General features: G+C 51.7%; 8 protein-coding genes across 8 annotated transcripts; 3 read left to right on the forward strand and 5 right to left on the reverse strand.

The window, feature by feature from the left end:
* Positions 1 to 480: 480 nt before the first annotated feature.
* On the reverse strand, positions 481 to 861 carry HO133_008180 (uncharacterized protein; the record flags this gene model as incomplete). Its single annotated transcript, XM_037299048.1, has 2 exons — positions 481 to 687; positions 814 to 861. The coding sequence occupies 2 exons, from the start codon at positions 859 to 861 to the stop codon at positions 481 to 483; spliced, it is 255 nt and encodes an 84-aa protein (XP_037156384.1).
* Positions 862 to 3005: 2144 nt separating this feature from the next.
* Positions 3006 to 7225, reverse strand: HO133_008181 (uncharacterized protein; the record flags this gene model as incomplete). The annotated part of the gene is made up of 11 exons (XM_037299049.1): positions 3006 to 3159; positions 3244 to 4969; positions 5019 to 5433; positions 5486 to 5553; positions 5604 to 5620; positions 5997 to 6623; positions 6674 to 6822; positions 6879 to 6905; positions 6961 to 6986; positions 7041 to 7068; positions 7121 to 7225. The coding sequence occupies 11 exons, from the start codon at positions 7223 to 7225 to the stop codon at positions 3006 to 3008; spliced, it is 3342 nt and encodes a 1113-aa protein (XP_037156385.1).
* A 256-nt stretch (positions 7226 to 7481) lies between these two features.
* Positions 7482 to 11057, forward strand: HO133_008182 (uncharacterized protein; the record flags this gene model as incomplete). Its single annotated transcript, XM_037299050.1, has 7 exons — positions 7482 to 7525; positions 7575 to 7735; positions 7799 to 7889; positions 7939 to 9375; positions 9855 to 9931; positions 9987 to 10348; positions 10431 to 11057. 7 exons carry the CDS (start codon positions 7482 to 7484, stop codon positions 11055 to 11057), a joined length of 2799 nt encoding a protein of 932 aa, XP_037156386.1.
* A 1066-nt stretch (positions 11058 to 12123) lies between these two features.
* On the forward strand, positions 12124 to 13911 carry HO133_008183 (uncharacterized protein; the record flags this gene model as incomplete). The annotated part of the gene is made up of 1 exon (XM_037299051.1): positions 12124 to 13911. One exon carries the CDS (start codon positions 12124 to 12126, stop codon positions 13909 to 13911), a length of 1788 nt encoding a protein of 595 aa, XP_037156387.1.
* A 140-nt stretch (positions 13912 to 14051) lies between these two features.
* HO133_008184 (uncharacterized protein) lies at positions 14052 to 15956 on the reverse strand (the record flags this gene model as incomplete). The annotated part of the gene is made up of 1 exon (XM_037299052.1): positions 14052 to 15956. One exon carries the CDS (start codon positions 15954 to 15956, stop codon positions 14052 to 14054), a length of 1905 nt encoding a protein of 634 aa, XP_037156388.1.
* Positions 15957 to 16756: 800 nt separating this feature from the next.
* Positions 16757 to 18013, forward strand: HO133_008185 (uncharacterized protein; the record flags this gene model as incomplete). The annotated part of the gene is made up of 1 exon (XM_037299053.1): positions 16757 to 18013. The coding sequence occupies one exon, from the start codon at positions 16757 to 16759 to the stop codon at positions 18011 to 18013; it is 1257 nt and encodes a 418-aa protein (XP_037156389.1).
* Positions 18014 to 18249: 236 nt separating this feature from the next.
* HO133_008186 (uncharacterized protein) lies at positions 18250 to 20349 on the reverse strand (the record flags this gene model as incomplete). The annotated part of the gene is made up of 2 exons (XM_037299054.1): positions 18250 to 19943; positions 19998 to 20349. 2 exons carry the CDS (start codon positions 20347 to 20349, stop codon positions 18250 to 18252), a joined length of 2046 nt encoding a protein of 681 aa, XP_037156390.1.
* A 1407-nt stretch (positions 20350 to 21756) lies between these two features.
* Positions 21757 to 23262, reverse strand: HO133_008187 (uncharacterized protein; the record flags this gene model as incomplete). Its single annotated transcript, XM_037299055.1, has 4 exons — positions 21757 to 21916; positions 21966 to 22568; positions 22620 to 22817; positions 22883 to 23262. 4 exons carry the CDS (start codon positions 23260 to 23262, stop codon positions 21757 to 21759), a joined length of 1341 nt encoding a protein of 446 aa, XP_037156391.1.
* Positions 23263 to 23636: the final 374 nt, after the last annotated feature.

The raw sequence follows: 23636 nt of genomic DNA on the forward strand, positions 1-23636 counted from the left end.
TGGCCGCTGTTGAAGCCGCGTTTGGGCTCTTGGATATCTAAAGGGTTCGTCGCCAGAAGCTGGATGAATTCCCGAGAAAGACTTCTTAAAAATGGAATTAATAGAGCGAAGTGCAGGTGATCCAGGCTCTACGGGGCGAAGAAGAATCAGATGGTGGGAAAAGGTGGCTTGATGCAAGGGTCTCCTTGGTTCAAATTCTCTGGATCGAAATCTGTTGACATGTGCTTCCGCGCGGTGACTGTCTTCTTTGAAGCAGGGTTTGATCTACAAACCATTTTCCCACGTCCCTCATCCACTCAAGCGAAACCCCCGTTCTAACAGCCTCTCTCACTATTTACCCACACCCGTCGCATTCGTTCCTACCATGGGGCTCCAGACAATCTGACCATAACTGATCGATCTGGTCCCCCTCCCTTGGATCTCCCAAAGCTCAAACGTTGCCGTACACATACTCCTTTCGAACATCTCATTCGCCAAAATTTACGTCAACAGCCCCAAAACATTATCAAACCAAAGGTGCACACCGTAGTTGTCATATTCGAAGCTACCCCTTTCGCGGAATTCTTCTCTGCGTTGGTGGTAGTCATCGAAGTTGCTAGCCGTTGTGCCGACCACAGCGGCCAGGAAATCGCGCGCCGGTTCGCGGTAAGCGTACTCGGTTAGGGAGAGCCTGTGCGTGGCATCGATCTGTACTGTAAGTCTGGGCGGATTGGAGTTTGAAGAACTGTTTAGACCTGGCGTTGTTGGGGTTTGGATGATGTTGATGGTTGGTGCTGCTGCCGCTGAGATGCACGGGATAAGGGCGAGGAAGACCGCTGGAAGCGAGATGAAGAGAGTGCAGATGAATCTTGGCTTGGACATGATGATACTTGGGAAGATGAGAGTGGTGAAAACTTTCGGGGTAAGATGTATTGGCGCTGGTTCATGAGGATGATGTGGTATCCGACAGCCGGATTCTCGAGCTGTCCCGACCTTTTGATCAAGAAACGTTTTTTGGTAACTGCATTTGTTATAGGACTTGCGAAGCGTAGAAGAAGCAATTTGGAGCGAGTGTACCGCTTCAATAAACATAGATTGGCGATAGTTTGAAGGTAGAGAATTCATCCGCGTTGCCGGTGTTATGGCTGAATTTAGAATAATGCCTTTTGGAGACCAGAGACGCTTCTCGTACCTTCGGCTGCCAGGATATGTACTGGAACTTCAATGCAGTTGAATCAGATCAACACAACTTCGAGAAGGAGCTTTCTCTTCTCGAACCGGCTGCTAAAGTACACTCTGACCAAATCAGGTATGTTGTAAACAAAGATAAGGCAAAAGACAAGAAACTCCAAGTGCATCTTCTGCGCGGGGAAAAGAGTCTATAACGGAGGTTTCTTTTCATCATGGTGTATCGTAACCGGAAATTTCATGATTGGTTCAAAAGCTGCGTCGATGACTACGACTCGGATGATCGGGAGGAAATACAATCATAGAAAAAGGAGAATCAATTCGAAAAGCTTAAAGTTGTATGGTTCTTGAACATACATGCTTTTTTGGCGATCGATTTTGAGCGAGAGCCTCACAAGTGGTTCGAAGACCTGAAGACCAAGGCATATCCACCGGATGCTATTTAATTTCACAAATATCTGGAGTGGTATTAATTATCAATCTGTAGTACCCAGGATCATGATGACGAGTTTCTCATGACACAGAATGCCTACAGCATCTTCGAAGAACCGAAGAACGGAAACAGATGGTCGGACTACCATCTGTTTGCGCCTGTCTCACCTAAGATCGTGCTACTGACAAGGATCACTATGCTTTGCACCGGGATTGAAGAGAATGATAGAGCCACGCGCCAGATGTATGAGGCACACAAGATGAGGTATCTCAACCCCTCCAATGCCGGCTCTTACCTGGAAGACTTGCCAGTTGGCATCGCTGCCACAATTTCGCTACAGTGGTAAACGGGAAAGCGGTGCTGAAGCCTACCAGGATAGCTCGACACAAACACGCCTTCAAATTCCCGCTCTTCGCTCTCTCGACCGCCCACGTCCAGCGTATTAACACTATCTCCCTCGAGGAAACCATAGGAACAAAAGGCACTGTCTATAAATCTGCAACGGTTTTTAAGAGGGCACCGGAATACTATCTGGCTGACAATACAGAAGGCTTCAACACTGTACCTCGAATTCCGCCTGCGCTTGCGATGCTGGTCCCGGAGGATGTCCGTTGGCAGCAAGGTTGGGGGACATACCCCAAACTTCTCGAACAGATCATACAGGATGAGTTCGGGAGTTCACAGAAAGCCATGTTTGAAGTCGTAGATCCAGTTCGGCTTTCTTCCCACTGACGACTTCTCGACTGAGCGACTTAGTTAGTTCTTGTCCTTAGTCAGACCGCTTCGTGTGCTTTGCTTGCAGCGGTAGGACCCTTGGACGACGTGGGTAGAGCATTTGTATGAGATTATGTCTGTTAGCTAAGGTAAAGAATTCGGAACAGAAAATGAGAGTACTTTACTTCATCACAGACGCCTTATTGTGGCGTACGACCGCTCCTCCATAATAGGTTTGTAGGTTTTGCCGGCTTCTAAGTCCTGAAGACCTTACTTAGGTCAGGTGCTTGTCCGCACATCTCACTCACCTCACATGGCTGAGTAATGCCCTCTGCTCATCGATACCAGCTTTGTTGGTGCAGTTTGCCAGCACCTCAGGTTTATAGTGAAAGGCCTTTAACGCTGTCTGGTGGTAGTGCTGCTGTTTCTGTTTGTTTGCCAACCTCTCTGCAATACTTGGAACGTCAATTCGAGTCTGAGTCCGAGTATGTATTTGCTGTCTTTCAGTACTCATGCAGACCGTCTATCACCGTTATCTATGTACGCTATGCTATCATGACGCCAGGGGATGCACGCGGCTTTGCCGTGATGCTTTTCTTAAACCTCCTTTTTTAGTTGAACAGTTCTGTCCCGCTTCTGGACTATGCATGCATGATTGGCACTCTCGATTCCCTTGGACTGAGCACAAGTCTCATACTCTCTCAAAGAAGTAGACGTAGGCAAACTTTTTCATTTCGTCCACATCTCCCTGGGCTTTGACCACTTTCTCGTCGTTGAATAGGACCCAGGACTCACCCCCACCTTCTTTAGCAGGAATCGGTTTGCGTATGAACGCGACGTAGTGTCTGTAGATCATTGGTCGTTAGCCACGATCGTCCTCGCTTGTGAGACTCAAGGAGTCAGAAGAGTGGTTGGAAAAGGTGACTCACCCTGCATGGATACTCGCCCCTTTATGGCAGACAATGCTCTGCAAACGAAAGTTCGCAGGCAGATCTGTATTGCCAGCCATTGCCTTTTCACCTTCTGGGGCGGGGACATCTGTTGCAGCATCATCCCCACCAAAATCACCCTGATCATCCGGATGACTGAACACCCAGTCCACTGCTCTTTCAATGTCTCCGCCTGTTTCCTTCAACGCCTTACGTGCCTGCGGGGCTCCGATTCCCATGGCTCCCAGCATTTCAATGCTCTCCGGGCTGATGCCCGCGGAAGCCCCACCGCCGCTGCCCGAACCACCTAGGTTGAGGGGTTCATCGATATCGGGGTCTTCCATATGTGTGAACAACCAGTTCATTGCTGTTTCAGAGTCAGTGTTGCCGGTAGCGTGCAGTGCTTTCTCGCATCGCACTCGTGGGAAGCCCATCCCTTCGAGTTGAGAAACTGCAGTCTCATTGGGAGCGAATGCTGGCGCGCCGGTAGCAGTTACATCTTCAGGCAGGAGCTCTTCGTTATCTTGATGTCCTGGAGACTTGTAGTCGCCTAGATCAAAGGGTTGATCACCTACTACGACTGGCACATCGAGCTTCGTTGGTACCCAATTGACAAGTTCGAATCGCCGGGCGTTGACTGCAAGAGTGGCCGGGAAAGTCTTGAAGAGCGAGCGTTTAGTGAAGCCGTCTTTACTAGCACACGAAGGGCATGTAAGCTCTACAACTTCGGCAGCTGTGAAGGTATCTAGACACTCTTTAAGACTGACAGGTTCGAATTCATCCTTTGGCTTTTCGCTATCCGCAGCGCCATTGGCGACCGAAGGCTTTCGTCTGACTGGAACCGGAATGGAGATGTTGTCTTGCTCGTCCGTTCGATATCGAATCTTTTCGCAAGATATACATTGCAGTCGTTGTTCCATAACAAAGCGGAAAGAATGAACCGGATCTTGAAGGGGCGCGGTGTGCGAGGAGCGAGTAATGAGCTTGAGAAGGTGAAGGAGGAGCTCAAAAGCATCTTGTTGGCGCATGGTGGAAAACTCCTCATGGCCTCGTCCGATGAGGTGTTTGAGCATAGCAGGTGCAAGACCTTTCTGGTTAGGAATTTCGGCAGAATACTCCGAAGCAACAACATCCGTGTCCGGATGCGAATAGCGACCCGACAGCAGACCATCCGCTAACTTTCTCAACTGGGTCTCGAGGTCTTCCGCAGGAGCTTGTGCTATCGGTGGAGGATCCTGTGGATGATAGTAACGGTTCTGAAAGCTGGACATGGTGAAAAGACATTGTAGTATGCTGGCTAAATAACAGCTGTTACCCAGATTCTTTAGGCCAGTGAAACCACTGCCAAAGAGTGGGCTGAGTTCCTTGCCATCCTCAGTAGTCATGGAGAAGTCCCACTTAAGATTCTGCTCGATCTGCATCTCCGTAAGACTCTTCTCAGTCTTCTCTCGCTCGGCGATGTTGATCCCCCAGTGAGCAAGGTGCTGGGCAAGCTCCGGATCCGTACGCTCCTCATCGCACGCGTAGCAGTATATGTCTGCCGTTCCTTCCGGCGTGATAGATCCTAATTTGACTGCTACGGCATGAGAAGCCAGCTCTGTGTGCTTGAGGCCGTGACCATTTCCGCCTACGCCCCCATATTGAGCACGACCGCAGCCCAGATTCCCACACTGAAGACACAACCATAAGTTCTCTTTCAAATCACACATAGAGCAGTGTCCCAAATCTAAAAGATCCGTCAGCACCGGGACCAAAAATCCTGTTCCTAGACCTACCCTGAGAATCGATGTTCCGAGATTGTTCTTGTTCTAAGCATAATGTATGTTCACATGCTGTGTATTCTTGCTCCCATGCTTGTACTTCTGCCTGTCGTGCGAATGTGTTGGCCTTGAGAACACCATCTATGATCCCCGGCAGCTTTCCACTTGTTCTATCCACATTCTTCACCCCACATTCGTAGCACTCGACACGAGTGTCGGTATCGTAACGGTCCTCCTCGGTTTCTGCTGCTATCGCGAGCTTCGAGATCTTCTGGGGTGGCTCATCGCGCTTGATTTTCTTTTTCGTTCTTTGTATGTTCAGCACCAACGGATGCTTCGAGTTCTGGCTGTGTAAATGCGCATGGTCCCGTTCTCCAGTGCATCCTCCGTTGAAGCAGGACAGGCATACATTCAGTCCCGTTGCATCATCCTGGGCGCGTCAGACAGAGCTGTGCGACCAAATCATGGCGTTGGGGCCGTACTATGGAATCAAAACATTGCGTACAATCTTCTCTGTAGACCGACTGAGCAGCCGTGGGAGGGCGCAGCTCTGGATGGTGTCAGTACCATGTCCGCGAGCACTATCATAGGGTCTGTTACCAGCTGCGTCAATATGCCTGCAGGCCATAGCTCCGGGTTCTTTGTGACAAGTCTGGTATTTTTGGAGACTATGCTCACAACATCACGAGCAAATAGGTAAGAATCCGCTGTGTATTGTTTTGTAAGACGGCAACACACCCGCCTGTTTACTTCGCTTCGCCAAGTACTACTGATTAGATTAGGGTTTATGGATATCTACATGTAGTTTCTGATATATACTCGGGCATGAAGGCATTCGTTCTGTCTATCGGGCAGGACTGCTTCCTGACATGGTTTCAAGACTGCCGGCACAACAGTATTCACTTTCATTATTCGTATCTTGTTGGGTATAGAACATGATACTCCGAAGCAAGCCATAAATGAAAGCTGAACATCTAATGAGACTTGATCCACTCAACCATTTGCTCAAAAGCCTCTTTCTGCGCCTCTTGAATCTTCGGATCCTCGTACTCCCCTACAACAGCAAAGCCATGAGGCACACCCGAGTAGACTCTGACTTCGTGCTTGACCTTGTTCTCCTCCAGATATGTTTGACCTGCAGTCCGGACGTCGTCTGGGAATAGCTGGTCGTTCTCCACGCAAGCCATTGATATGGGTGATCTGATGGCTTCGAGATCATCTGTCGTTATTAGTGTGCCATGAGCTAGAGCTCCCGCTTTGATCAGTGGCTCTACTTTCGCCATCCCAGCTTCTTCATCTTTCGGCGGTGCCTGACCGTGAGCAGCGGAGTCGGGCAATTCGGCGGCTAGCAGACAGACATATTTCCCCCCGAAACAATAGCCAACAGCGTAGACACCTCCTCCATTGGCAACTGCATCTGCAAATTCCTCTTTTGCACCCTCGACCACCTTCCGTAACACAGGAAGGACCTTCTCCGGCGTCTGTCTGGCCAGCCACATGTCTACCATGAAGGATTTAGCTGTAGTTGCGAAACCCAGCTTGACTCTCTCGATCACGGACGGATTCTGTTCATCGGCATTTGGATCTGTTGCACTGTTGGGTGCAGGGTCTCCAGCAAATCTTAAGGCTGTCAACAGAGGGCCACCTTTTGTTGGGGAACTGGTACATACTGGTCGGGCATGACCACCAGGAAACCCTCGCTGGCATACTTGTCTGCTTGAAGCTGATTGTTCTTGGAGTGTATGCCGGTACCACTGCTCAGAAAGAGCAGAAGCTTGGACGGGAGATGAGGGTAGTCGCTAGGTTTTGTAATGTAGACCTGACGCTCATATCAGCACATGATCGCGGTGGTCTTTGATGTCTGACTGGAAGCACCTCCACATCTGCAATCTTCGATATCTCCTTTGATCATAGTAAGCTTCTCTTCCAATGGCTGCCCTCAAGCTTTCAGACCCACACCACTTGGCTGCTGATCCCCAAGAGCTACTTTGCGTTCAGCGAAAGAGGACTGTAAGATGGGAACGTAGAAATACGTACGAGAAGGTCGATCTGTCACGCAGTGCTCCTGGTTGCTTCAGGTCAGCGGCTGATTAGCTATGAGGACCTGCGTAACATACTCCCATGCTCGCCCCTTTTTGGGCTGGCGTATCTTCAGAGGACATCATGCTGGGCTCCTTTGCATCACTCTCCGGTGCCCTTGTGGCAACATCGTCGTCAGCCATAACGAAAGTAATGAAAGTCAAGCCGCCAAAAGGTACAAGTGGTATCTAAGTGAGGAGAAGTAGTGGCCTGGCCCGCCGTAATAGAATGTACGGTGGCCAACAAACCCGGCAAGTGCAAGTGGGGCAAAACACGAAACCTCTTTACACGTTTCTAACAAACAACGCGTCAACCTCAGAATTCTTCCCATACTCAGAATACTCGGGTATTTCACAAGTCTTTCGATTACCGCCTTCATATCATTGATAGTCTACCTCCATGGCGGCCAACGCAGCTTCTCATGTCGACCAAGGCTCTCTTGCGTAAGTGACATGAATGCGTTCCTGATGCACTAAATACTTACGTCGTCAGTGCAATATTCAACTCCAGCGTGGATCCTAATACCGCTGTATCGCAACCAACACTGCAATGTGTCCAAGTCAAGCCTTTGGTTGGACAGCAAGGCGCTCCAGAGCGCTTCAGAGTTGTTTTCAGCGATATCAACAATTTCGTGCAGAGCATGCTTGCCACTCGTAAGCACCCGCAGCTCTACTACTTAGGATCTCGTTAAAGTAGGGCATACTGATGAAATATAGAAGCAAACCATGTGGTTCATGATGGCAAGCTTCGGAAAGGCTGTTTCGTAAAGTTAAAGTCATACCAGGCGAATCAGGTGAAGGGGAAAAGGTGAAAATCTGGTACCTGCTTCTTGCAAGCTAATGCTCATACTGTATAGAATTATTATAGTCCTTGATCTCGACGTCCTACAAGAGCTTGGAGAATGTGATAAGATCGGCGAACCGAAGGCATTGGAATTCAAGGCAGAAGATGACACCAAGCCGCAATCAACCACTATTGCCACCAATGGATTCTACGGAAACAAGCCAGCTCAGCAACAAAACCAGCAGCAATCTCTACCCTCGAGGACAAACGCAACCTCATCAGCTTCACACGCCACCATCTATCCAATCGAGGCACTGTCTCCATACGCACATAAATGGACTATCAAGGCTCGGTGTACCAGCAAGCCTCCCATCAGGACATGGCATAACAAAAACGGCGAGGGAAAACTCTTCAGTGTCAACCTGCTGGACGAGAGCGGGGAGATTAAGGCTACTGGGTTCAATGATCAATGCGATGCGCTATTTGATGTTTTCCAGGAGGGTCAAGTCTACTACATTACCAGTCCTTGTCGAGTCAACATGGCCAAGAAGCAATTCTCGAACGTCAACAACGATTACGAGCTATCCTTCGAGCGTGATACGCTGGTTGAAAAGGCCGAGGAGCAAAACGGTGTTCCGCAGATACGCTTCAACTTCACCAACATCGCCGATCTCCAAACCGTCGAAAAAGACACAACTATCGATACAATTGGTGTCCTCAAAGAGGTCGGAGAGACTTCCCAGATCATCTCCAAGACTACAAGCAAGCCGTACGACAAGCGCGATCTCACCCTTGTTGATAATACCGGGTACTCTGTGAAACTAACGATATGGGGTGATACGGCCCAAAAGTTCGACGTGATGCCCGAGTCTGTTGTTGCTTTCAAAGGCCTCAAAGTTTCTGATTTTGGAGGCCGAAGCTTGAGTCTGCTCATGTCAGGATCTATGACAATAGACCCGGATATAGATGAAGCCCACAAACTCAAAGGTTGGTATGACGCTCAAGGCAAGAATGATACATTCATGTCTCATCAAGGGATGGGCTCTGTGGGCGCAGCTGGTGGACGAAACGAGGCGACGAAGTCAATTATGCAGGTCAAGGAAGAGAACCTCGGCATGTCAGAAAACACGGATTACTTCACTACAAAGGCGACGATCATTTACGTGAAGCAGGACAACGTCTCATATCCTGCGTGTCTGTCGGAAGGCTGCAACAAAAAGGTTCTCGAGGTCGAGCCTGGACAATGGCGATGCGAGCGCTGTGATAAGGCTCATCCCAAGCCGGAGTATCGATATATTATGTCGATTAATGTCAGCGACTACACTGGTCAACTTTGGCTGAGTTGTTTCGACGACGTAGGGAGGATGATTATGGGCATGAGCGCGGATCAGTTGATGGAGCTGAAGGAGAACGACGAGAAGGCGGCTGGAGATGCTTTTCAAGAAGCAAACTGCAAGACTTTCATGTTCAAATGCCGAGCGAAGATGGACAGTTTCCAGGACCAGCAAAGGTATGCACTTGTTCCATTTCGCCTGAGGAAAACAAATGCTGACTTCGGGGAAGGGTGCGATACCAGGTTTCTGGAGCCAACGCACTAAATTATTCGAGCGAGTGCACGAAGCTGACACAGATGATCAAAGAGTACAGCATGACTTAAGAGATCCATCAGGACGATCTGGCGCGTATCAGCTTTCAATACCTCGAGCGTGCCGGGTCTCTCGCTGTTAGAGCGATCTTTGCTGATGTCATGTATTCTCTGTACAGACATTAGCTTCAGTGTAACCTACCGTGCCTACCATAATGAAGAGCAGTTCGTTATCCCTTTCCCTTTAGCTACCCGGAGCTCAAATTTGTACTTCCGCGAGGTGAGGTCATATTCTATGCAGAATCCTTATGAACGGCCCGACCACAATTTGTACTCGCTTCACAGGCTATTCAATTATAGACCCTCCTATCACCTGTTTTTGTTTGATACTCTCATTACCACAGGTCCTTCAGGGTCAATCTCGCAAATCCCGATCCGCAAGCGCTGCAGCAATGGCAGAAACAATGCGAGCAGTCGGCAAGTAAACCCTCCCTCAACCGTGTATCTTCGCTTGTCTCTAACGCTCCAGATTATAGACATCAAAAACCGCACCGGCCCCGCAACTTCCCTCTTCATCAACCCCTCCACCCCAAAACCTATACCCAAACCCACCGATGCTATTGTCAAAATAAAATGCTTCGGCCTCAATCGTATGGACTTACTCCAACGCGAAGGCCATTACCCTGTCCCACCTCAAGCGCCCAAAACTTTAGGCGTCGAGTTTTCGGGCACGATTGAGAGCTTTGGAAGCGATGCGGAGCAGGGTTTCAACGTGGGAGACGAGGTTTTTGGGTTGGCGTATGGAGGGGCGTACGCGGAGTATATTGCTGTAAGCACGCATATGTTGATGCACAGGCCGAAGGAGTTGAGTTGGGAACAGGCGGCTGGGGTCCCCGAGGTATGTCACCAAGTTTTCTCGTGCACCGATTGCGGTTTGACGTAGGGCCGAGGGCGCTGACCGCTTGCTTCGGTATATATAGACCTGGATCACAGCTACTCAGGCCATGTACCTGGTGGGCGGCTTCGCTCCAGGCAAGTCGATATTATGGCACGCCGGCGCATCGTCAGTGTCAATAGCAGGAATCCAGCTGTCAAAAGCCGATAAGGCTTCCGCAATCTACGTTACTGCAGGATCTCAAGAGAAGATCGATTTTTGCATCAAAGAGCTCGGCGCAACAGCTGGCTTCAATTATCACACGCAAGACTGGGCGAAAGAGATCCTAAAAGCAACAGATGGCAAAGGCGTCGACGTCGTCATTGATTTCATCGGCCAAAGTTACTTCCAAGGAAACCTTGAAGTTGCAGCACGGGACGGGCGTATCGTGAATCTAGGGGCCATGAGCGGCACCAAACTCCCTGCTGGCGTGGACATCGGAGCTTTTGTAAGGAAGAGGATCAGGTTTGAGGGAAGTAGCTTGCGGAGTCGGGACGAAGATTATCAGGGGAAGCTTAGGAACACGCTGGTCGAGCATGTGGCTCCAAAGATGAAGGACGGGAGTTTCAAGGTGCTAGTGGAGAAGGTATTCCCGTGGGAGGATATCGTCCAAGCGCATCAGTTGATGGAGACTAATAAGACGAAGGGGAAGATTATTTGTAGAATAGGCTAGATAAGTAATCAAACTATATCTAGAAGGAAATAGCGCGTCATTCCTGAAAGTAACCGGTCATCGTGGGTGCTTCTATACCTCAGCCAATGCTAAATAAAATACCGTTAGCATAGTTTCAGGGTGGCTGCGCCATATTTGTATGGGCGCCACATCAAAATAAGGCGCGACGTCGCGGAGACATCGTTGTCGTCGTCAGCGACCTCGCTGTCACTTATAATGGGGCGGGGAATAGGGCGGGGAAGACTTTCAGGCTAGCTATCGCAGTCCGCCTACATTACTACCTGTCAGGGCGGAATTTGTATAAGAGATACAGCGGAGTTGGCAGTCTACTATGGGGGGTTCAGGGACACCTCGCTTGTCGCTATAGAGGAGTTTCATTAGGGGTTTCTTGGCTATCCATCGGGGTGCTATCTACTCCGTATCCTCCATGCGCGTGCCACCCCGGTGGCACTTCTGGTTCTACTTTATATAAACGATACCACCAATAGGATAGCTGATGCCTGATTCGTTTGTTGGTGGGTTCGCGTAGTTGGTTGCATATCTAGAAATTGTCTACCAAAGGCCAGTACGCGTCGAATTCTTCAGCTATTCAGTAAGGTGTGTCTAACGAGAAAGCAGCTTGACGCGTCTCTGGGGTATGAGGGGGTAACTTCAGCATTGTTGACGCTAGCTCCGGGGGTATCACTGGGGCGGGCTTGCTACCCTTGCTACCCTTTCGGGGGTGCTCTGCTCTTTACGTTCGTCTAGGGAGGATAGTCGTCCAAGCGCATCAGTTGATGGAGACTCAAAATAGCGAGACGAGAGGGGAAGATTATTTGTAGAATAGGCTAGATAAGTAATCAAACTATATCTAGAAGGAAATAGCGCGTCATTCCTGAAAGTAACCGGTCATCGTCAGGCAAGCCGTCGAGGCTCTCATGAAAGGTCGTTTTCTGGGATCTCGATATCTTCAGTCGAGGACAATCTTAAATGCGCGACAGGCCAAATGGACTTTCTCTTCACGTCTTATGCGATACTTCCTCTTCCTCAAGGTAAGTATCCATCTCTCCTCGATCCAGTGCTGGTCATGTCAGAAGCCAAAACTAACGTTGTGAAGGAGAAGACTGTCACACAGACTTCAACCCTCGACTCCCTTCCCTCTAAATCTGTGAAGGGCGCTTCGTTCCTTATCCTCCTCCAAATAGGATGCCGGGCCCTCACCTTCATCGTTAACCAGGTCTTGCTACGTTTTCTATCTCCTCATATCCTCGGGCTCTCTGCCCAATTAGAGCTTTTCTCCATCTCCACGCTATACTTTTCTCGTGAGAGTCTCCGCAACGCACTCCAATATAAACCAAGTGATGATGAACAGAAAAAGACCGCAGAAGGGGTTGGAGGGGAGAAGAAGAAGAAGGGCTCTGGCAACGTAGCCATTAGCTATGGATCGACTAGGAGGATGCAGGAGGTTGTCAATCTCTCGCACGCAGCGATCGCCATTGGTCTCCCGTTGACTGTTGCTTTCACCTGGCTGTACTTGCGGAAAGCCGGCACAGCGGTCCTCGAGTCTCATCACCTGGAGAGCTCAGTCTACATCTACGCTCTTGCTACAGTCATTGAGCTTCTGAATGAGCCTTCATTCAACGTTGCCCGACAAGAGATGATGTACGCAACTCGTGCTTCAGCCGAGTTTCTGGCATTCTTCACGAGGGCTATCATAAGCTGTTCAATATCAATGTGGGTAGGCATGAGCGGCCGTAATCTCGGCGTTCTGCCCTTCGCCGCTGGCCAGCTTGGATACGCCATCACTCTCAATGTTCTCTACCTCTCAAACGTCTATCCTATCTGCGCCCAAAACGCAGTGTCGCTCCTTGCTACACCCATTGCATCAAGCACAGGCTACTTCATCTCCCGCTTCTCCCGCCCTCTCATCATGCGGACGGCAACTCTCTATGGCCAAAACATATTCAACCAGCTACTCACATACGGCGATGGCTACCTCATCGCAACATTCGCATCCCTCCCCTCCCAAGGTGCTTACGCCCTAGCTTCCAATTACGGCGGTCTCCTCGCCCGCATCATCCTCCAACCAATAGAAGAATCCTCCCGCTCACTCTTCGGCCGTCTGCCGGCTTCTCAAACCACCCCCAAGTCTAAAGACAACGCAGTTCTCTCCCAAGCAAAACACCACCTCACTACCCTCCTCCGGCTCTACCTCCTCCTCTCCATCTTCGCCACATGTCTCGGCCCACCCCTCGCCCCCATCCTGCTCCGCCTCGTCGCCGGCAGCCGCTGGACTCATACAGAAGCTCCGGGCGTACTAGCCACGTACTGCTACTATATCCCTCTCCTCGCAATCAATGGCATCCTAGAAGCCTTCGTCAGCGTCGTTGCTACCGATCCACAACTCACTAGGCAGACTGTCTGGAAGGTCGCTTTTTTCGGCGCATTTGCTGGCACGGGATTCCTGGTACTTAGGGTCTTCGAGATGGGTGCGAAGGGGTTGGTGGTTGCGAATGCGGTGACGATGGGACTGAGGATTTGGTGGAGTTGGGCCTTCGTGCAGGGGTATATGAGGAGTGTGAATGATGGGGAGGGTTTGACGTTGAGAGATATGTTGCCCCGTACGGGAACTGTGGCAATGGGGGTTGCGGCGAGAGCGGCGCTCATGGTTACGGAGACGGGGACGCGGCATAAGGGTGGTTTGGGGGAATTGGTCCGATGCGGGCTGGTGGCTGGTGTGTGTGTGCTTGGAGTTGTAACGTTCGAGCGGGACTTCTTCTCGGAGTTCGTGCCGCACGGGTTGGTTGAGAGGTTTCCCATGCTACGACGATTCGCAAAAAGAGGTGACGATGTTGGTGCAAAGAAACATAGCTAGCTAGATTCAACCGTTGATTCGGTTCGACTGCTCTAACTAGACGCTCATACAAGAACATTGCCAACAGCCGTCTATATACCTGTGCATCTGGCGATTGCAAATGTGATTCCAATGCTTGGCCAAATCGTCAACACCATCAATCAATCAAATTTAATCTTCGTCCCCTCCTTCTTCCCCCCAACGCCTGGACCCTTATAAAACGCCCCATAGGCCTCATGACCCTTCTTCTTGACCGTCGTCCCAAACCTTAACAGCTCCTCCGGGATCTCCTGCCCCGCCGCCCTCAACACGTTGATCAAGGCCCCCGACTGCGCCTTGTCGTGCTCCGTGAACAGCGTGATGGCCAACCCGTCCGCGCCCGCGCGCCCCGTGCGGCCGATGCGGTGCACGTAGTCCTCGACCGTGAGCGGGAAGGTGACGTTGATGACGGCCTTGACGGCGGGGATGTCGAGCCCGCGGGCGGCGACGTCGGTGGCGACGAGGAGGGGACAGGTGCCCGTTTTGAAGGCCGAGAGGGACGCGGTGCGCTTGTCCTGCGACATGTCGCCGTGGATGCCGGCGGCTTTCATCCCGCGGGCGCTGAGGAAGCTTTCGATGCGCGCGGCTTCCTTTTTGTAGAGGCAGAATACCAAGATGCGGTCGTTCTTCTTGGCTCCGGCGCCTTGGTGTTGTTTCAGGAGTTGCAGGAGGCGCGTCTCTTTCTGCCGCGGGTCGACGACTTCGACGAGTTGGGTGATTTTGGTGTTGGCGCGAAGTTCGCCGGTGGGGTTGTCGGCGCCGATGGAGATGTGGACGGGGGTTTTCATGAAGGTGGATGCCAGGTCCCGGACGGAAGGGGGCCAGGTGGCTGTGAACATGAGGGTCTGGCGGCCTTTTGTGGGAGTGGTGGCGATGATTTTTCGGATTTCTTCTTCGAAGCCTTTGTCGAGCATGCGGTCTGCTTCGTCGAGAACCACGTAATTGACATTGCTGAGATCGGCAGAGCCTTCGTTTATAAGATCGTTCAGTCGGCCTGGGGTAGCGACGATTATGTGTGCGGTTTTCAGGGCCAAGCGTTGCGGGTCTTTGGGAACGCCGCCGTAGACACAGACGGTGGAGAGGTGGGCAGGGGAGGCGAGAGTCTCCATCTGAGTGTGGATTTGTGCGGCAAGTTCGCGGGTTGGGGAGACAATGACTGCTCTGGCTGGTGAGCCTCTCGTCCTGGATGAGCTAGTTATAGACCGTATGCATGGGACGCCGAAGGCGAGGGTCTTGCCAGAGCCAGTCTCTGCAACGCCGATTACGTCGCGGCCCGAGAGAAGGAAGGGCCAGGCGGCTGATTGAATTGGGGTCGGACTTTTGAAGGCGGTAAAGGGCGACGGAGAAGTGGTGTGGTGAGTGGGGAGATGGGAGAACTGGGTTATGGGGCGGAGATTGGTTGAGGAGGTTGGATCGCTGATTGTGATGAAATTAGTAGAGAGAAAGTCGTCGATTTCAGATTGGGGGAGCGCAGCGAGGACCCGGTCTTCCACATAGCCCGAGCCTGAATCGAATGTGCCTTTGGTAGAATTTGGTTGCGATCCACCATCAGTGTTTTCCGTCTTCGCTGACTTCTTCTCCGCTTTCAAGCGTGCCTTCTCCGCCTTCAGAGTAGCTTTATCCGAAGCTTTGTCTATTCCATTGACGCTGTTATTTGATGGCAGTTGTTCAGCTACTGCATGACCATTTTCCTGCTCCTTCGCCAGCTTTTTCAATCGTCTTGCTTCCTTTCGCGCCTCTTTCGAGAGCTTGCTCTCGCTTTGGTCTCCATTGGCGGCAGCTTTTTCGACTTCACCCACGTTGCCATTTAATTGCAGAACCTCATCTGTCTCTGGACCAGCGCCTGGCTCTTCGCCCAATTTCTTCAGCCTTTTTGCCTCTCTCCGCTCCTCTTTGGAAGGTTTGCTGCCGCCAAAATCGCCATTGCCGACGGCGTCTTTCAGTATATCTTCTCGCCTCCTCTTCTTCGACTTCTTCGTATGGTCATTTCCGTCATTCAATACCGCACTGGCCGGTGCTTCTGTCATTGCAGAAATATGGGCATTGGCGTGGTCCAAGGTCGATCACAGATTTTGGAGAAAACAGTGAAAGATTTCAAGTAAACGCGGAAGGTGTGCCGAGCAGCCTTACAGCTCGTACTCGTACGTCGAGGCATGATCGCACCTATCTTCTCCAACCCACTGCTAGTAAACCTTTCCCTCCTGTGATTTCCTCAAAGTGCGGATACAATTGTTGAGACTATCTACCTCCAAGTTCTCTACCAGATACTCTGCGCCGTCCTGTCTCTTGTGGTAGTTTACATATACGTAACGTCTCCGCTCGAAGGGTGCGATTTCTACGCGCCTGTAGAAACTGCAGACATATCCTTCGCGTAAGCTCCAACAGTAACAAATAATCGTTCGAGCTTATCGGTTTTCTTACATTCCAACCTGACATCATTGATAAGTCTATGGACAATTGCCATTGTGCCAGCCTACTTTCCAGCCTACCCACAACATCATGCGTCCCGAATACTTGATAAACGGCCTTCACTGTACTTAAAGAAGTCTTCATAATTAAGGTAGTATTCTATTCCTATTGTGAGACCATTACATACAAGATATCAGTCCGAAATTTCGTTTCTCAAACTCTGACAGCAAGTCTCTACTTCGAATTCATCCTCTTTGTGTTTTTTCTTGAACTCAAAACAAAATAACGGTTTCTCTTCTAGACTTTCGATTTCGAGTATCACATCTAGTGCTACCTACTTGCTAGCTCAACTGTTCATTCAGAAGACCGCGGCTACAGATCTTACTTCTCAAAGATACTTGTTCCAATATACACCACCATGTCCCACCAAGGTGACGAAACTTACCTCCCCGCCTTCGCCCCCGGCAAATCTCCCCACGAGTCCCCCTATATCTCCTACGGCACTCCATACCCCAAAGCCTGCGCCCACCACGTCGCTTCAACCTTCCACGCCCGCCGCGTCTACATCCTAGCCTCCGGCGCCCTAAGCCGCAACACTTCTGACCTCCCCACCCTCGTCAGCGCTCTCGAGTCTGAAATCGGCGACGGTGCCGTCGTCGGAATCAGAAAGGGCGTCAAACCCCACTCCCACTACTCCGACATACTCGAAATCGTCCACGAAGCTAAAACCGCGAACGCGGACATCCTCGTCACCCTCGGCGGCGGCAGTCTGACCGATGCGGCCAAAGTCATCGCCCTCGCCCTCGCCAACGACGCTACGACCCTCGATGACCTCGAAACGCTCTACTTCGACTCCCCGTCCCTACGCCATCCGCTCCTCCCGGCTACCATCCCAATCATCTGCATCCCCACCTCCCTCTCCGCGGGCGAATACACCCCCCTGGCCGGCGCCACCAACGACGCAACGAAGCACAAACACTCCTTCCAGCACCTCTCCATCGGGCCCCGCCTCGTGATCCTGAGTCCAGAACTGAGCACCACGACCCCCCTGCCCATCTGGCTCAGCACGGGCGTCAGAGCCATCGACCACTGCGTCGAGGCCATCTGCAGCACCGCCTCCACGGCCGAAGGCGACGCCACCGCCGCGAAGGGCTTGCGCCAACTGGTCCCGGGCCTGCTGGCCACGAAGACGGCGCCGCGGGACTTGGCACCCCGCATGCGCTGCCTGCTCGGCGCCCGGGACGCCATCGGCTGCGGCCTCCTGCGCGTCCCCATGGGCGCGAGCCACGGCATCGGGCACCAGCTCGGCCCGCTCGGCGTCGGCCACGGCGACACGAGCTGCGTCCTCTTGCCCGCCGTCATGCGCTTCAACCGGCCCGTCAACGCGGCCAAGCAGGACGCCGTCCTGCGCGTCCTGTGGGGCGAAGCCGCCGTCGCCGCCGTCCTCGCCCGGAGGGGCCTCGACCGCGAATCGGCCGACTTGGGCGCCGTGCTGGATGCCGTCGTTCGGGAGTTGGGCCTGCCGAGGTCGTTGAAGGAGGTGGGGGTCGGACGCGAAGAGTTGCCGGCGCTGGCGGAGGGCAGTTTGAGGGATCGGTATTGTCGGTCCAATCCGGTTCCGTTGAGGGAGAGGGGGCAGGTGATGGAGATTTTGGAGATGGTGGTTGGGGATTGATTGATGGACTTGGTCGGTGGTGGTAGTAAATTTCAGATAGCATATATGGATCAGATGGGCTATGGATCGGTACAAAAACATATGATGAATATGGACCGCGCATTCAAATTCATGCACCACTGCTTAACAACCCGAACGAAATGGGCCAGCAATCCGCCCGAAGTGTCGGTGTTGGATGTGATGCTTCTCTATAAACCACCGGGACGGGTATTGAACGAAAACCAGACAATGCCAACTCAGCAAGCAAATCTCGACCCGTCCTCCACGCCGTTCACCCCAAGGTGATCGACCAGCGAACCCTTCGGAGAAATACTCTCATCCGCCATATCAACGTCGTCTTTGGACGAGTCCCCATTCACCATCCCAGCATCCGCCCGAGGGCCAAGCCTCTCATCCAGCGCAGCTTTGACGGTGGTATTGAGCATCCTCTCCAAACTCGCCACTTGCTGCTCGGTAAAGCCGGGCATCTCGATGGTCAGGGAGTCCGCGGGAGCTTTCTCGACGGGCCGACTCTCATCGATGGGATCGACCGGAGTGGCGTCGTCGTTGTCGTTGAGATCGACCGCTGAGTCACCAGGGGCGCGCTCGAGCGTTCCAGTCTTTGGTGTTTTGGCGCCGAGTCGCTCGTCCAAGGCGGCTTTGATGGTGGCGTTCATCATGTTTTCCAGACTGGCTACTTGCTGCGGTGTGAAGCCGGGCATGTCGATTGTCAGGTCGTCCACGGGCGGGATTTCAGCCATGGCGAGATCATGGGAGGTATTTTGCGTCAATCCTGCGTCGTTGACTGGGGGTATTTCTTTCTCTTTCTCCTCAGCGAGAACCATCGTATCCATGAAATCTTTCACCCCCATATATTCGAACTCCTCCACCCCCAACTCCGCCAAGCCTATGATCTCCTCCGCCTGCCTCCCCTTGAATAATCCGTTCACATTTTCTTCGAACTTCTGGCGGACCAAGCCAGAAGTATCATCCCGCCACGGGTGCCCCATCGGATACTCCACCAGCACCTCTTCCATGACCTCGCCAAGGAGCGTGGCTTGTAAAGCATTGGCCGCACTGCGTTTCTTGTCATCGTGGTAATCGGCCGTAAATTGCTCATCCTCCACCAGCTCAATCTTCCTCCTGAGAACCTCAACCCTTGAATCAGTCGCCCAAGGCGAGCTGTCGCTGTAGTCGGCGGACGTGATCATGCTGCCCTTCAAGAGTATTACAGCGATCATGTATTGCATGCAGTGATCTCTATCAGCCGCATTGTGCAGTGGTCCCTGCTTGTTTATGATGATCATAGCCGCTTTCTGGGTTCGCACACGGACATGATTTATAGCATCTGCGATCGACATATCCAAGGGTGGTTCTCTCGAGCGCATTTGCCGGGCGAGTGTGAGGGCAGCTTCCACGGCTGAAGCAGCATGGCCTTCTGCTGCGTGTATCTTGAAGAATACACTTTCCACAACCCAGGTAGCGAAGGGCTTGGGAAGCTGGAACTCTTTGCCATGTAGAAGCGAAGTGTATAAGCCCCACTTTGGATCTGTGAGCACAGTTGGTGCGCCTGGCTGTCCCTTCTTGGCGAGTAATGCAAGGTGAACAGCCCGCATACAGGCATCCCCAGCTGCCCAGCCTTTGCGTGGTCCCGCATTTGGCGATTGACGGTAGGATCGTAGAGGCCCGGCATCGACAAAGGCATGAGACAGGGCGGCGAGACTTTGCGATTGTGATAGACCGAGGAGATGGGCAACGACGGCTGTAGAGGCGATGCGGACCAGGATGGTGTGATCGAGGCCGTGCTGGTTGAAAGCGTTACGTATTTGGAAGCAACCTTGGATTTCGTAGGCTTTGATGAGGGCTTGAAGGACTGTGCGCATAGTCAAGGGTGGGAATGTGGTGGTACGGCTGAGGTGGTCTGCGACGGCCAGTATGGCGCCAATATTGTCTGTAAAGGACGTTCAGCGCAGGTCCAATTGAGTTTGTTTCTCGTCTGTCTCACCTGAAGGGTGACCCCATTCTGCCCCCGGAAAGGCATCGCTGTGGTCCAGATATCGTATCAAGCTCCCTAGATCAAACGCTCCCTTGACAGGATCCAGCTGTAAAGAAGTGCCCGGTAGCCTGAAGCCATTTGGAGCAATGGTGCCCTCAACAACAGGCCCAATTAGATCCCGAGCTTCTCGGCTCTTCTTGAGCGTCTCGAAGGCACATCCCAAAGCGTCGAACAGAGCAACTTTGGCACGCTCCCATGCTCGCGGGCTGATCACGTCGTAGTGGAAGACGTAGCTAACGATATCGACGAGGACCTGGTCATATGGCAAGCGAGCGCTGTTATCTGCGGAGACCTCTGCCATGTCAACAGTGCCAGCCTGGGACTTTTCTTCGTGATGCTATTCGCAGTCATGATGGGTGCCGGCCTGGGTGGAAGCAGTGTTTCCAACGTGCCGCCGTCCCAACTCTGGTGGGTTGTAGCCAACATGTTGCGAAAAAGCTACCGAGTACCGCCGTAGCAGGCAGCAAGGGGTCAAATTCAACAATGCGGCTCAAAATCTTGCGATCTCGTCGTGACATGATTGATCATACCGGTATGTTGAACATCTTCGGCATCATATTGGGCATTTTCCTTATCGCAATCGATGACTTGCATTGACAGATATCATTGCTGATGGCGTTATGAATGATAACAGATTTCAGGAGGGAAAACGTCTTGTTTGGTAGGTAAAATCAAAGATCCCACATCCCCAGAGAGCCCTGGCGGATTCGAAACTCTCCACTATCTCCCATTGACTACCCATTATTGTCTCGCGCATGCCTTGACCCCACCCACAGGCATTCCTGGCGCAAACACTGTTCACTTTGGCAACTCCAGACGACCCGAACAGTTGCCATGAATGAATTCGCGGTGTATCTGTGGTTTTGTTAATGTTGTGAACCTGGTCTTCATTTGTAGAGGGTGTGGGGGACGAGGTCAGGATTAGCTTTGCGGCTCACCAGGCGTTCTTCAGGGTCAAACCTCCAGAAGCTTGCCGAATCGGGAAAGGCGCTAATCGCTAAGGGTCATGACATCCAGCTGAGAAGCAGTAATTTCTACAGGACCGGTACCTAAGATGGAGTGGAGAACTTCCGACAATCTTATCATGGGAATATGATCATACCATAGGATTAATGACTATTGCCGTCTAAGTGCGTGTCTATGTCCAAGTCTATCCAAGTCTATGTCGATCTATATTGTATCTCCGTCATCTCTATGATGGTTTCGCCAATGCCAATACGCCATGCCAGAATCAATAAAGCAATAGGATGATCTCTCACAATCGAGTCCTAGAAGCAGCATGGAAGGAGTGATTCAGCGGGTCACCGTTGACATCACCACAGACACTTGAATCGTAAGGCTCTCTCGACTACCCATTACCCCACGATGTGCTTATTACAATCACCTTACATCAGAAGCCTCTGACCTCCATCCAATCCATGAACGCCTGCATAAGGTAAAGACCGTGTCCAAACCATAACGCTTTGACACCAATACCAGGCCTCCCTCTCCGCATTTCCCCTTAGTGGTATGCACCAGTGTAGATCTGCTGCGGCCTCCAAAGGCGGGGGTTTCCGTTCATCGCTTCCCTCCAGTGAGCCATGACCCCCGGACATCTTGACATCATTGCCAAAGGCAGGATGATCTCTGGTGGAAATCCGCTAGAACAATGTTTATTAGTCAAAGCGCATTAAACGTGCGGGGAACGCGGAAGGGGAAGAGGTCAGGCTTACAGAGCCATGTAAACAAAACTACCGTAGAGATCGGCATTTGCTTTCAGATGCCGAGAGGTGAAATACTGGTCTTCGGACGCGATTCTGTCGATCTCCAGAGCGGTGGCTAGGAATTCTTTGTGAGCGGCATCCTCGTCTTTGAGTTCGTCGAGTAGCCTGCAGAATGATCAGCGAGGAGATATCGAGACGGTCATGGCGGACATACTCCCGAATAATAACGCTGCGGGGATCAACAGTCTTGTAGATTCGGTGACCGTAGCCAAAGAGCCGGCATTTCTTGGCTTTGACATCATCGATCAACTGGGGCACATTCTCCGGCTTGCCGACGTTCTGGATGACTTTGAATGCGGTGTCGATCGCGCCTCCATGAAGTGGTCCATACGCAGCTGTGAGGGAAGCAATCGTGCAGCTGAATGGGTCCGCGAGCGTGGAGGCGACGTGTAGAAAAGCGGCAGTAGAATTCGTCAGTTCGTGATCTGCGTAGAGCACCCAAAGCTTCTCGAGGCACTCGACGTGTTTAGGATTAGGTTTTTTGGTTTCGTCCTCGACGAATCCCATCATACGGAGCGTGTTCTCGATGAAAGAGCCATTGAGGTCCGCGGGCGTGAAGGGCTTCTCTTGCATACGACAAAATGACATTGCGATGACCGTAGCTAGCGCGGAGATCAGTCGAATGATCTGACTGTCCACCAAGTCCAGGTGTCCTTGATAGATGTTTTTGCCCATATAGGCCGGGATGACCGTAGGATCTGACCCAGTCCAGGCAGAGAGGCCGGCAATCATCATGGTAACAATGGGCGTATTTGAGCTGTGGAATTGATGAGCTGCGGAAGCGAAATCATACGAGTTCGGTACTTACGGGAAGGCATGAATCACATCTGAAACCATCTGCGGCGGGTGCATTGCCAATGCTAGTTGCTTTTTGAACATTTCCTTCTCTTCTGGCGATGGTAGTTTGCCCCAGATGAGCAGGTACGTGACATCCTCAAACTGCTTGGTCCCTACAAGCTCAGAGATGTCGTATTGTCTGTAGTGAATGCTACCCTCAGTGCCATCCCTAAAGGTTCACAGAGTCAGCGTCTGCTCAAGTGCATATCAGGTCTACAGGCGTAGTGTACTAACACAAAAGTGACCTCGGAAGATGCTACAGCGGTGTTTTGATATCCAGGATCAAGTAGGCGAAGACCACCCTCAGTTTTGTCCGTTTTGGCTTTCGAGTCAGCGCGTGCTCGGATCTGCTTGAACTGAGTCGCTTCCACCGCGTTGCGTCGGATGGGTATTTCGTAGTGATTGCCAGTGCGAGAGTCTGTGACTTTGAGGAAGCCAGAAGGTGTTGGTGGGGCCGGAAATCCACCGAGTGACTCCGGAAGATACTCCGGAAGAATGGATGACAGTCGTTTCTTCATTCGATATACGAGTTCACTGCATGTCGAAAATACCATGTCAGAAGGCTTAGAGCCTTCAGGAGAGGCCATCAAAAAATCAGGTACTAGGGATGCCATTGTTCTTCTCATTCGAGTTGAAGAGATCATATTGAAGATGAAGGAGACGAAGTGAACTTATGTGGTGCAAATATGAGATTGGATGTTGGCACGGTGATACGGGGTCAAAGAAAGAAATGTTCGAGAGCCAGGAAGCCACCCATGGGTCCATAATAAATATCAAATGATCCCTACCAGACCCATGGTGTACGAAAGGAAGGTCAGTGAGGGGAAACCTCCGCTCTAGCGGTGATCATCTTCAGAGATCTGCTGTCAATGTAAAGTACCTTGCCATATCTATCGCTCCAGGCGCCGTCTCGAGCTTGTTCAAAACTTAATGATACGTTGAGAAGGCCTAGCAAGCGCCCAGCCACTCATAAAGGAGAGACGTTTCA

Source organism: Letharia lupina (assembly GCF_014066315.1).
Source record: "Letharia lupina isolate WasteWater1 chromosome Unknown contig_4, whole genome shotgun sequence".
NCBI lineage: Eukaryota > Fungi > Ascomycota > Lecanoromycetes > Lecanorales > Parmeliaceae > Letharia > Letharia lupina.